Source organism: Vicugna pacos, chromosome 11 (assembly GCF_048564905.1).
Source record: "Vicugna pacos chromosome 11, VicPac4, whole genome shotgun sequence".
NCBI lineage: Eukaryota > Metazoa > Chordata > Mammalia > Artiodactyla > Camelidae > Vicugna > Vicugna pacos.
In genome coordinates, this window is record NC_132997.1 from 68,287,355 (window position 1) to 68,301,692 (window position 14,338).

Genomic DNA, 14,338 nt, shown 5'->3' on the forward strand with positions numbered 1-14,338 from the left:
AGGTATGCTAAGGGTGAGAGAGGATCACTGGCACCACCCACCAGGTATATGTAATCTTGCCCTTGCATGTCACGCCACCAAAACCCTTGCTGGAAAAAGAACCCAAAAGTAAAAGTGCAGAAAGGGAAGGAAAGAAATGTATGCCATATTACACTTAATGCCATATACACATATTACACTTAATATTTATTTGAGGACTTAAAGTGAGCAGAAATTATTGGAAAACAATACAGAAAATTATGTAGATAGTTCATGGGCCCTGAAATCTCACTGTCCAGGAATAACAAATGAAGCCACATTAATTGCAATGATTTGTAATTCCCTGGCTCTTAACCACATTCTCTCGGTGCATTTCACTCCCCTCACTTACTTACCCAGGTAAATAACGAGCCCCCAAAAGGTATCTCCTAAGTGTTGATGAACACATCTGTCAGAATTATCTGATCACACCTGCTATTTGTACCGCTCCAGCACCCACACCCACCAAGGTCTTTTGCCCATAGAACCGCTTCAATACATTTCATCATTCTCTATATCTGATTGCCACCTCAAGAGTCCCGATATCCACATCAAAGATTAAGTGTATTAGCGCCCATGAAGGAGTGAGGAGAATTTCTCTCACCCCTGACCGGGTTCCAAGTTGTACTAATTATTTCCCAGCCTCAAGAGTCCTCAGTGAAAAGATTCATCAGCCTCTGCTCCCAGCTTTCTTTGTCCACACAGCTTTCATCTTTCCTTCCACTTCATGTCGATGGTTGACTTGCACAATGTGCTTCCAGTGTGACGCGAGAAAGTGCTATAATTCTGAAGATAAACTTACACATAGGACTATATTAGGATCCCTACCATGTGCACAATCAACCTTGGATGCCAACCTGGAAAATGGGGCTCCAACTAGAGAGCATATGCTCCTGTTTCCTCCCTTCGTCCACCATTTCTCCATTGCCTCTTTCAGGGGAGGAAGTAACTTGATAATTACAAAACTTCCTTATTGCCTCATTGCCGGTAACCTACACCTTCTTGGGAGACCACAAAGAGGGAAACTAACTAAAATCGTTACTGTAAAAATGACACAGTGCCTTGTTTGGTAGTTCCTCAAATGGTTAAACATAGAGTTACCATAAGACCCGGCAACTTTATTCCTAGGTATACACACAAGAAAAATGAAAACATACGTTCACATAAACTTGTACATGAATGTTTATAGCAGTTTTACTCACAATAGCCAAAAGGTGGCTCCATCAACTGATTGATGCATTTAAATAAGGTATAGCCATACAGTGGAATATTACTCAGCAATGAAAATAAAGTACTTACTGATACATGCCAGAACATAGATGAAACTTGAAAGCATTATGCTAAATGAAAGAAGCCAGTCACAAAAGGTCACATATTGTATGATTTTATTTATACAAAATGTCCAGAGCAGGCAAATCCAGAAGGACAGAAAGTAGATTAGTGCTTGACTAGGGACTGGAAGGGATGGGAGGATTGGAGGTGCCAGCAAAGGGGTGTAGGGTTTCTTTTTGGGGTAATGAGAATGTTCTAAAACTGACTGTGGTGATGGTTGCACAGCTCTGTGAAATGCTGAAACTACTGAACTGTATACTTTAAATGGGTGAACTGTATGGTATGTGAATTAATTTCAAGATAGCTGCTTTCAAAAAGAATTAGTAGTCTTGCTATAAATGTATATAAAAATGCAAGCTTTTCTTTCATTACCTTCTATTATTAATCTCTAAGTCTGTTTGCACTGCGCTGTGTCCTTCTTATTACTAGCACTTTAAGTACCACCATTACTCTTGTACACAAGAGACATGCTGGAGAAGTTCTGTGTTCTGCTTTTTGAGTAGGGTGTGGGTATGAAAATCTGGTTCCACTTGATATTGTTTTTAAATATCCATTCCCAGGAACCATTCATCAGCAAGTTGACACACATGAAGAGTTTCAAAGCAGAAGAAGATCTGACTCAGTGTGTAAGTCTAAATCTACACATGTAGAAGTTGAAGCACACTACGAATTTCTTCACATGCAGAATGTTATTCGACCATCATATACAGCTGTTGCAAATACCATGCTAATTCATGAGTGCTTCATAAGCCAGGAATTAGAACAAGAAGAGAAGCAAGAAACTGGGCAGCTGGTGCAAAGGTACTGGAAAATAACTTCATAATGTAAAAATCTATTGCATTCAGGCTGAGAGGAAGGTTTCAGCCGGTTCAGTAAATTTGCCTTTTCTCTGATCATTTTTGCACTTCAAAGTAGTGTCTGTCCCTAAAATCGGCACCCTCACAACATAGAAACTTTCATGACACAATTTCCTTTCTCTTTGAGCCAAGAAGGCAAGAGATAAAGATACATTTTCCCTGGGCTGGATGTTTAGAGGTTCAAGTCCTACTATGCCAGGATTAAACACCAGATTCTCGGTAACAGAGATGACGTATGTTCTTTAAAAATCATATATTTGTGTGCTTGGGGTATGTGGGGCCCTCTAAAGCACAGGGCCAAAGGCAGGGGCCCCTCCTACCTGGGTGATACGATAGAAGATATAAAGGTATGTCACTTTAGCACTACCAGGATGATAAATTGTTAAGTTGAGGCAGGAAGCCCCATAAAAAGACAGGCAGGACCCCCAGGCAGGGCCACTACTCTCCTGCGAGCAGCATCCAGTTCCCTGGCCCAGAGGCTCTCTCTCACTTTTTGCCTCTGAAACGGCTTACTTACCCCTAAAGTTCTATTGGTTCCCTGGGCTCACTTCTGATTGATTATTTCCTTCACTCCTGATTGATCCATTTCCCTAACTTCTGATTGGTCCATTTGTAGTACTTCATTTGCATGGAGCTCACTCTTGATTGGTTATTTCTCTCACTCCTGATTGGTTATTTCTTTCCCTCTTGATTGGTCCATTTCTACAAAGCTTATTCCTAATTAGTCAACTTTCATTATACCTCATTTGCATATGATGTCACAAAGTGTAAACTGGCAGCCTATAAAAGCCTGCGTAAACCTACAGACTGAGTCCAGAGCTTGGAGTGTTAACTTCTCTGGGCCTGCTGGTGTAATAAACTTGAGTTCTCCAACTCTCCAAGTGCTGCTTGGTCTCTTGCTGGGATTCAGGTTGCTGTCACAACTGAGCTGTAACACATTTTTCTGCAACAAAGTAAGACAACTAACAGAATTATAGACTTTCCCAGTTGCAGGGTTGAAAACAGCTCTAACCCACTTGAACTTATAACAGAACTACTAAAAATTAAAGTGCTAAGAAAAGGCAGTGAAATTTTATTGCACGGCAGCTAGTTCTAATTTGGATTTTAATACATAACAAATTGAATCACTCTTCACAAAAATAACACCTGCCTGGTGTAAAAACCTGATTTGATCCCTTTGCTCATATATCACCATCTTTATAGCTCTGTCCCATTTAGCATTGTCACTCTTTCCTGCTTATACATTATTATAAAATCCAGATTGTTTTTACTATTTTGTGTCACTACCCCAGATTAAATTCTGAGCTATTAAAAAAAAAAAGCACAGTAGACATAACGCAGTTTCTGAATTCAAAGTATCTTATCTCGCACTGTAGGGAAAAAACAAATAGGTGTCAGCTCTGTTACACAAGACTACTTTCTGCAGCTTCAGAATGGAGGGAGCCTTTCTCCTATGCAACTGACAGGTCCTTCATCTTCAAATCAGCCGTAAGAACTATACGCCCTATGTTTTCATGGACATTTACATCACAGAAAATTTTATTTAAAAAAAAAATCTCTCAGGAGTAGAGGAGGGTACAGCTCAGCGGTAGAGTGAGTGCTTAGCATGCACGAGGTCCTGGGTTCAATCCCCAGTACCTCCATTAAATAAATAAACCTAATTACCTACCCCTTAAAAAATTAAAAATAAAATAAATTCACTTTTAAAATCTCTCAGGGCATTATCACTTCTTCAGAGCTCAAATTATAAATACCTAAATTTATCAGCTAGGCAGCTAGCCAGCAATATTACATGTGTTGCTATTTCCCATTTTACAGCTGAATGATTGCCTTAGACCTCAGAGAGCTAAAGTGCTCAGTGTGACTTCAGAGCTTGGCTTCCTGTATTTAGCTTGGGGGAAAAAAATTCAAGCTCAGTGATCTGACTCATGGATAATTCCAGAGCTAGTAAAATGAACACACAGAATTAAATCCAGGTCTCGGAGTACAGATCATCTCCTACAAGTAAATTTACTTGACTTTACAAAGTATTTACTTGAGTTTCCTTTTTACAAAATATTTCTGGAGCAGTCCTTCACATCATGTGCTCCCGGAAACCCCTGCATCAGAATCTCCTCCAGCCTTTATTAAAAACGCAGTTTCCTGGGATGCATCCTAGATTTAGGGTCAGATTCCTGGGAGTGCTTTCACCTTCCTCCAAACTGTATCTTCAGAGCCATAATTTTAAACTTTTTACTTCTGCTGAGTCATGCCAGACCTCAATGTTAAGTTTCCTTTCCTCCTCTCGATTTTAACTTAGTTTCACTTTCCAGTTGTTCTTCCCTTTCATAAAGGCGGGCACTCAGAAGCAGGGAGAAAGCATCAGGTGATGCCTTTCCCCCACCCCGCATCCCCTTTATATAGCTCCTTCAGCATCTCCTTCAGGCAGACTCGAAAGATTTCTGAACAAGTCGGCTTGGCCAGAACAGCAGAGAAGAGACAACCATCATGACATCAGTGAGGTAAGAATGCGCAAGCACCCTTGAGCAAGCACTCTCCACCTTTTTTTTTAAACCAAATTGCAAGCTGAGCTTCTCTGGTGCAGGCAAATTCTTGAGTTGTCCCTCCTGTTGCTTGTGGACTAAACGTGCCTTTACCAATATGGGCAGTTTTTACTTCTGTGCCTTTTATCTCGTGCATGTACACAAACTCCCTAAGCTTCCCTGGGTGGACCCGGGAGCCAGGAGCTGGACGAGAGGGAGGCTTGGCAGAAGTGATTAGGTCCACTCAGGCTCAAAGTTTGCCGATTCAAAGTTGGCGCTAAGGGAATTACTCTTTGAGGGCTTTTCTGGTGTTTTCTTTGAAAGGACTAAGAGGCTTTCTTTTTGTCATTTTAAAGGGAAGCATTTCTTTTCAACAGGTATTATTAAAGATAGAATTGGTAGTGCAAACCCAACTCATGTTGAGGGGCACTTTTGCCCTGAAAGTTTGATCACTTCAAGGTGGGAAGTGGAAAAAAACAATCCTCACAGATGGGCATTTTTTCCATTCCTTATATGAAAATGACCCAGTGCTTAGAGTTTATTTTCTTGTTGTTGTTTTGCTTTGTTTTTTTGAGGGGGGGTAATTAGATTTATTTGTTTATCTTTAGAGGAGGTACGGGGGATTGAACCCAGGACTTTGTGCACGCTAAGCATGTGCTCTACCACTTGAGCTGTTATCTTCCCCCTTAGAGTTCATTTTTATTGCTGCAATGAGAGCTGGTGAGCAGCGGAAAATAATTTCTCTTCAAAACATAGTGACCTAATCTCTTTCCCAATACTGAGCTAATCGCTAGTGAAGGAAAGCAGAGCGCTGGTTGCCTGGGGTGGTGGAAGGTGGCTTTGGGCTTGGCTAGGAAGGCACGCAAGAGAATACTTGGAGATGATGCAAACAGTCTGTAAGGAGATAGTGGTGGCAGTTACTGGGTATTTGCATTTGTCAAAATTCATTGAACTGTACACTTAAAAGAGGTGCATTTTATTGTATGTAAAATAATCTTAATGAATGTGATTTTTAAAAATGCACATAGACCTGCTGGAGTTCTACCATAAGAGAGACCATCAGGAAAGACAGACTGAAAGAAAAAAAAGACATTCTCAACAAACACCCACGGGAAGGGATTGAAGGGTTAATTGCCTGAGGAGGGAGCATCGTAGTGCCCACTTGGGGAGTGAGGACAGGAAAATCCAAGGGCTCCCGAATATGCTGCAGGCTCGTGTTTGAGGGTGGGGTGGGTAAGAGGGATTCATTGCCAAGTGCCTCAGGTCACCCTTTCCTATATGTTGGGCTCCTGGTCATGAGTGACGTTAATTGTGTCTGCATGGGTGGACTGACCAGAAAAACCTGGCCTTGCCTAGCACCCGGGTAGCCAGTCTGCCTAAGTCTGGCAGTGCCTGTGCTTGGGTGTGACCAGAGCCACTGACCTGAGGCAGTCTGAGGGAGGCTCTCTGGACTATGCTGGCCTGAAGCCCACATCAAGTTGCCCTGTTCCCAGGGGCCAGAGGGACTGGGGCAGGTTGGGCTGCTCCTCTCCAGCTATGCTACAAATTGCCAAAGGGGAAAACCACCCGGGGAAGCATTTCATACCTGCTGCTAAGTGCTCTCCTCCGCCCCACCCACTGAGGAACTCTGTTGCCCGCTTCACACGCTCAGAATTCAGTTAAAATTATAACACTGACATACCAGTGATCACGGAGGTAACGGTATCTAGGTGATCAGTACTTGGAAGTGCACTCTGTCAAATATTGTACATGTGTTATCTCATACCATCCTCCTAATAGCCCTAGAAAGGAAGGACTATTATTTTTTATTAGCCTCATTTTCTAGATGAGGAAAATAGGGCTCAGAGGGCAAATTACTTGGCCAAAAAATCATATAGAAAGTAGGTGTCAGAGCAGGGTCATTACTAAGGTGCTGAACTCCAGTGCTGAGCATCTTCTGGCTCTGTGTACAAAGGCCAACAGGGTGAAATGTCTTAATGCTTTTAATCATGCTCACGTTAGAGAGGAGGGGCAGGGACTAGAAGGACTAGGCCCTTAGGGTCCCCCTTTGGAGAGTGAGGATCACTCCTTCGCGTACCTAGAGGCATACCTTAAATAAAGGTAAAAGTGGATCTCCTTAAGCCACAGTTCCCTGTAATTTGGGTGGAAGAAAAAGAGAAATTTATTCCAGGCCATTTTACAAGTGAGGAAATGAAGCTAAATGATATGCTTCAAGAAATATTTCCAAGCCGGTCAAAGAGATAACTGAAATCCAAGTACCCTATGGTTATTTTCCTCTATTCTAGATTGTGTGACATGCTGTTTAATACACTACATGATCTCCCACAAGTAAATGGGAAACTGCCTTTCAAAATACCTCCAGGACAGTGCTTCTCAAAACGTGGTACAGGGACTCCTGCAACAGAATTTCCAGGGTGCTTATAAAAAAATGCAGACTCCCAAGCCCAAGCCCACCCTCAGGCTGCGTCCGAATTTCTGCGAGGAAGGATTATAATCTGTGTGGCATCTGTAATGCCTTCTTTCAAACTCTCACACGGTTTTGGAATCCGTGTAGAATACACTCCCAGTGGAGAATGAGCTCAGCTCTCCAAGGCTGAATTTCAGCTTCTCCCCAGCTGGAATCTTGATAGCATTGTCCCAGTTTTGATTTTCTTTCCTGTCTTAAAAAGCACAGACCTGGTGGCTAGCATCCTGAGTGGAAACCTCCTCTGCATCTGCTTGTGATCCACAAGCAGAAAATAAAATCAGCCTGAACCCCAGCTTTTCAGAATTGCAAGGAAACAGCCCTCATGAGGTAAAAATTCCCCGCTTCTCTGATGAGAAGTTGAGGATCTCTCACAAATCTTGTTCTTGGGTGCAGCTTCCTGAATTATGTGGATTCTGTGTTTGCTAATAGATTAATATGCATTTGATCATAAATCTGTCTTATTGATGATTCATGCATTTTTACTTCTGTGGCTCTTTCTGATTTACAGGGTCGGGCCCTGAGGGAAGTGCTCCCAGCAGAGCTGGCAGCTGGAGAGGGATGGGGTCTGTGGGGAGAGCCTAGGAAAGGTCTCAGATCCTTTCAAACAAAACCTAGTCAGTGAAGGCCTGGGCCTGGAGGAAAGTTGCTGGAGGTGCTGAACCCGTTTTGTTTCTTCTATTTGAAAGGACGCAGTCAGAGCTTTGTGAGTTTTGTTGTGGTTGATGTGGTTATTTTAAAAGCATGCTTACTTCTCAGCAAATGAGCTAGGGATGAATTCAACATGATAAAACTTCAATTCATAATGAGGTCACTTGTGCCTTGAAATTTGCTTTTTCAGAAGTGGGGAATATGTCTGCCTGAGTCATCATCTTACAAACATGCTAGACCTCTCGAGTAAACTATAAACAGGGAGTAAGTGTCGCAGAGTCTCTCAAACTATGTGGCAGAAGCCCAGCATCACACCCAACCTGAGTGCTCTAACAGAATGCAAATTATTGGGCCCTGCATTCTGAAATCCTGATAGAATAAGACAGAAATAAAGCCTAGGGGGAAAGATACATATTTAAAGGGGACAACAGGTACTTTAGATACACACTAAGTGCTTTCTGCATTGTACATGTGCAAATATGAATGGAGAAAGCCCAAAGTGGGTAGGGAGTGGGAGGGGTGAGGTGTTGCCATAAAGCAACGCTTACCTCTTTAAGGGGTGTTTTAGGGATGAGAAACTGGTGATTGGCAATCATTGCCAAAAAGTGAAGTCTTCTTGAAGTCTTGCTACTCACGGTGGGGTCTGAGTCTAACTTCCCTGGGAGGTTGCTGCAAAGGCAGCATCCCTGATCTGTATTTTAATACGATCCTCAGCTCATCTGGTCCTCGTGCACAACGAAGTGTGAGAATCACTGCTCTGGAGGGCTCCTTGGCTCACTTTTGGAAGTGATGGGTTCCTTGGGTAGTGCCTAAAACCAAATGGGCATGAGGTCTGCCTGTCCCTTCACAGGGTCATATGCTCCATGAGAGCATAACCAGAACATCCATGGTTGAGCTCCCTGAGATTTTCCTGGAAACTCCTACTCTTATCATTTAAACAGGGCCTCTTTCTGCAACTTTCAAGATTCTACTCTAGCAATGGCTTTGAATAGACCCTGGAAGGAGATGTGGCAACAGGCTGTCAGCCTCCAGACAGGTCAGCAGGAGGAGGAAAGGCTGTCAGTGGGTTGATTCTGGGTATTTCCTAAGGACTAGCAGGGCTATTTTTATCTGCTTTGGTCAGCAGAACCCCACGGCTATAGCTTGAGGCCGAGAACAATCTCTTCCTGGGCCAGAGGCACTACCACTTCCCCAATATTTCCTACCAGACACCAAACCTCCAGGTAGGAAGGGCAAGAATGCCCCCATGAATGGCCAACTCCTCTTGTTTCACCTGAACTTAGACATTCTCTTTATCAGATTACTGCAGCCATCAACCTACCTGCTTGTCCTCCCCTCACATTTCTAAATGTATTATTTAGTAATTTATTAAATTTTATACATACACACATAAAGAATATTTAGAGCAACTTTCAAAAACACATCTGAGATAAATTAGTGAGTGAGGAAACTGTCAAATGGAGTATTGTTTTTTTGGTTTGGAGTATTTTTTTTTAAGCTGTCTTCTAATTTTTTATATTTTTTAACTTTTATTTTTTTATTGGGTGGGCTGTAATTAGGTTTGTATTTATTTATCTTAGTGTAGGTACTGGAGATTGAACCCAGGACCTCGTGCATGCTAATAAGCACGTGCTCTACCACTAAGCTATAACCTCCCCCTGGAGTACTGGTTTTTGAAAAGGCAATAGTATTTTAAGTTCTTTTAATTGAATCAGCTTTATCTTCAAATGTTTTATTTTGATCAACTAAGCCAAATATGTTAACATTATCATGAACATGTCAACTATATATGACACTTAAATATGTCAGTTAACATACAATCAATGCGTACTGAAAATTTAAAGGGGGAGGAAACCATACTATTTTATGTAACTAAACTACACAGAAGAAAAAAATGACAAGAATTTCCAAGCTAATCTTTTTTTTAAATTTCATCATTATTGAAGTATAACTGACATATAAAAGTATAAAATATTTAAAGTGCACATCACTGGCAAATTTCAATTATGTAATACAGTGTTATTAAACCGTAGTCACCATGTTTTACATTATATCTTCAGACATTATTCACTTATCCATCTTATAATAGCTGAAGTTTGTGCCCTTTAATTAACCTTTTCCTATTCCCCTATCCCCTACCCTGGGCAACCACTTTTCTATTCTGTTTCTGTGAGTTTTTTTGTTTTATTTTTTTAAGATTCCACACATAAGTGATACCATGCAGCATTTGTCTTTCTCTGTCTGGCTTCTTTCACTTAGCGTAATGTCCTCAAGATCCAATCATGTCTCAAACGGCAGGATTTCCTCCTTCTTTATGGCTGAATAATACTGGTCAGAAAAGATGCTTGACAAGACTTCAGTGGTGCATGCAAACTGCATGGTAACTGCAATAAACGTGTGTTGAAACACTGAAATGCCTTTAAACTATTCAAGTCCTCAACAGATCGGATGCTGCCCATCCACACTGGGGAGGACAACCTGCTTTACTCAGTCTACTGATTCAGATGCTCATTTTTTTCTGAGAACACCGTCACAGATAGGACCAGAATGAATGTGTAACTAGATAGCTGGACATCTCGTGGCTCAGTCAGGTTGACACACAAAATAACCCATAATTGCATCACAGGGTACAATGCTTGGCAGGTGCATATCACAGTGACTATGTTTATTTTCTCCACAGTGAAGTCAACAAGAATTCTCTGGAGAGAATCCTTCTGCAGCTGAAATGCCATTTCACATGGAACTTATTTAAGAAAGAAAGTGTCTCGCGTGATCTAGAAGACAGAGTGTGTAACCAGATTGAATTTTTAAAGCCTGAGTTCAGAGCTACAATGTACAACTTGCTGGCCTACATAAAACACTTAAATGGTCAGAACGAAGCCGCCTTGGAATGCTTACGGCAAGCTGAAGAATTAAGCCAGCAAGAGCTCACCAGCCAGGCAGAAGTCAGAAGTCTGGTCACCTGGGGAAACTACGCCTGGGTCTACTACCACCTGGGAAGACTCTCAGAAGCTCAGGTTTATGTAGACAAGGTGAAACAAGTATGCGAGAAGTTTTCAAATCCTTACAGTATTGAGTGTCCTGAGCTTGACTGTGAAGAAGGGTGGATGCTGCTAAAGTGTGGAAGAAAACAAAACGAAAGGGCAAAGGTGTGTTTTGAGAAGGCTCTGGAAGGGAAGCCCAACAACCCAGAATTCTCCTCTGGACTGGCCATCGCAATGTACAGTCTGGATGATAAGCCACAGCAGCAGTCCTCTGTCGATGTTCTCAAGAAGGCCATTGAGCTGAGCCCTGACAATCAGTACATCAAAGTTCTCTTGGCCCTGACACTGCAGAAGATGAATGAAGACACTGAGGGGGAGCAGTTGGTTTTAAAGGCCCTAGAAGAAGCTCCTCGCCAAACAGATGTCCTTCGCAATGCAGCCAAATTTTACCAAAAGAAAGGTGATCTAGACAAAGCTATTGAATTGTTGCTAAGGGCACTGGAATCTATGCCAAACGATGGCCACCTCTGTCACCAGATTGCGTGCTGCTATATGGCGAAAGTCAAACAAATTCAGAAGACGGGAGACCCTGAAACTAATGGGAATAAGAAGAAGATTGAAGAACAACGGGAACTTGCTATCGACTACATGAAAAAAGCTACTGAGAAGGGACTAAATCCTCTGCATGCATATAGTGATCTCACGAAGCTCCCGGAAATGAGAGACTGTTATCAGCTAGCTGTCAGTAAGGAGCTCCCCAACACTGAAAGGCAACAACTCCCTCAGCATTATTGCAATTCTCAGGAGTATCATGAGAGGTCTGAAGACACTGGATGTCCAACATTATTGCCCATAGGCACAAAATCAACTGAGAAGGAAAAGATGAAATGCCAACTACAGAATGTAGCTGAAAATCAGGTTCCACAAAAGGCACCAAATTCTTGGTATCTGCAAGGATTAATTCACAAGATGAATGGAGATCTTCTGCAAGCCGCTGAATGTTATGAGAGGGAACTGGGCCACCTACTAAGGAACAGACCTTCAGGCATAGGCAGCTTTCTCGTGCCAGCATCTGAGCTTGAAGAAGGCAGTAAGGAAACGGGCCAGGGTGCAGACAGTGCTACTCTCAGAGAGCTCTCCAAGCCCTGAGCTGGAACAGAGAGGAAGGAAAGGAGTCTGGAACAGCGGCCATGATGCAGAGAAGCACGGGAAGGCAGGAGTTTCCCAATCTGAGCTTGCTGAGCAAGACGGTCTTGTTTATTGCTTTAAGGCACATTTTTAGAGAGTTGTTTTCTCATGTCTGTCTTCACTGTCCATACCAGCCATATACCGTTCTCTAGTCTGCCAGCCTTAGGACAAACCACTAGCAGAAACAGTGCTTCAGGCCTGCATGATACCCCCAGTTCTCCACATAGTCCCCATTTCTGCCTTTTTTCCTAGGGTCATAACTGGTGACTACTGCCAACAGAATCTCACATCCTTCATCTCATTACCATCTAACCTTCTGGGCCTCCTGGAAGACTAGCTTTTAACCAATGCCTGAATATTCCTTATGTTTTGCTCTTGGCTTTGGCTATGTATTAATACGTATTTTTGATGGTGATACTATAATAAATGCATATTCTTGATAGTAATGCTACAAGAAATTTTAAAATTTTAATTCAGGATAGAGTTAATTGTGTGGTTTGTGTGTGACTCAGAGTAACATTAATTCCCAAAGTTTCTCTTCTAGGGATGGTGGGTACTTGCTACAGACATACCATGCTATTCTCAACATGCCCATTTTAGCTCCTCCTTGGTGCTAATACCCTTACCCTGAAGCCAGCCCACCTTCATTCTATCCCAGGGGCCTCAGTTGAGCCCAGTGCCCAGTTAGCAGCTGCTGCTGCTGACCAGCTTGCTGTGCACCCAGGAATACCTGGAAATTTACTCCTAGACAGAGTGTAAGGGGCACCAGTATTAGGCTGGCCATAGAGACAAAGATCTTCACCCTCTGGGGGTGAATAAAAATATTCAAGTATTCTCCTCTCAACTGGGGAAATCCACAAGGGTTGTTTGCTTTGTGCAACCTAGTGGCACTGAGAACCCTACCAACCTCTACTCAACCTACTGCAAAGCCTGCACTCATGCTTTTCTAGTGATGTCATCTGATTGTGTGCAGAGGAAAACATACACCAGATTCCACAGAAGACAAGAGGGACTGGCATTCCCATCTAGTTTGTGAGTGGACAGCCAGAAATTTGACTCTTTCCTCATGCAGCAGAGGAATCCTGAAAAGTTACTTAATAAGCTGCATTAATAAGCTGTAGGAGGAGCAGACTTTGGTGAGGGTGTCCCCAACCCCTGAGTTACCTATAGGCTTCAGCTGGGGGAGCTACCAGGTACCCAGGAGTGAACTCCTGACTCCTGGCCAACCTTGATCTGCAATAATACTGTCCCTTTGACCAGTTCCAGAGGGTCACTGGGTCCCTGTGAGGGATATTACCATGGAAACCAATGTTGTAAGCCTGGCTAAGGCAGAAGGGTGGTTTGGGGAAAAGGTGAGGATAGGCCATTTCTTGCCCTCAAAAATAGTTACAGCTCTGGGGTTGGAGAGGAATTGCCTATCTTTAAGCAAACATATATCCTCAAGAATACAAAGATTTTGAAAGTAGAGGGAGACTGGAGGCTTTCTACACAGCTACTCCAACACAGGTACCAATCCCATCCCAAGAAAATACACACAGCTGACTCTTAGAAGGATTATGAACACTGCCCAACCCTGTCCCTCCACACTCAGAGTCCCATCCACCCTCCAGATGGTGTTGAGGCTTCCCAGAAGAACAGTTGACTGGTCGTGACCTACATACCTAAGCTGTGATTTATTTTTCTGCCAGGACAATTTTATGGAAAAGACACCTGTACATCTACAATCTACCCTCGTCCGAAAGAGCAGTCCCAACCCGCATTTCCTGGTGTGTCACTCTGATCTCACACAGCTTCGCCTCTGGAGACTCAGAGGGAATCACATGAATTGCTGGTTTTCACAGTCATCTACCCCTTGCTACCTGGGGCCATACCCAGCCTTACCCAGATAGTAGCCCAGCGGGGACTTAGAGCTTCCAGACTGATTCCACTTTACCTCCACCCTGGCTGCCATGAATATCTGCAGGGAAGGTTTGATTTGTAGCCACAGAGCATATTCCAGCAGATTGCAGGCCTGTCCACAAAAAGATGACTAGAGGAGTGGGGGTAAGTCTCCAAGGGAAACCAGGGGCTCCTCCCCCTCAGGTATATCAGTCCAAGGAGGCATGGACTTCACCTCCTTTGCTCACAGCTGTGTGCCTCCCCCCAAAATAGTACCTGGAATGAACTAGGCTCTCAAAAATTTTTGATGAATAAAGGAACACACTGTGCCTCCTCTAGGGCTATGACATATTAGTTCAGGGATCACCTCCTCCAAGACAACCTCTCTGAATCCTAAAAGAGGGTACTGGGAAGATAAAACAGTCAGCTCTTCAAAGCTACAAA

General features: G+C 43.0%; 2 protein-coding genes across 3 annotated transcripts in view; one reads left to right on the top strand and one right to left on the bottom strand.

Moving 5' to 3' along the window:
• Positions 1-14,338, bottom strand: part of LIPA (lipase A, lysosomal acid type) — a 124,803-nt gene that overhangs the window by 77,939 nt on the left and 32,526 nt on the right. The gene's annotated exons all lie outside the window — the stretch shown is intronic.
• Positions 2,529-12,492, top strand: IFIT3 (interferon induced protein with tetratricopeptide repeats 3). Of its 2 annotated transcripts, none has more exons than XM_072971570.1 (2): positions 2,529-3,160; positions 10,525-12,492. In XM_072971570.1, exon 2 carries the CDS (start codon positions 10,676-10,678, stop codon positions 11,975-11,977), a length of 1,302 nt encoding a protein of 433 aa, XP_072827671.1. In that variant the 5' UTR covers positions 2,529-3,160; positions 10,525-10,675; the 3' UTR covers positions 11,978-12,492. The 2 variants fall into 2 exon arrangements, with proteins under 2 accessions (XP_072827671.1, XP_006211112.3); XM_006211050.4 differs by lacking the exon at positions 2,529-3,160 and adding an exon at positions 4,380-4,708.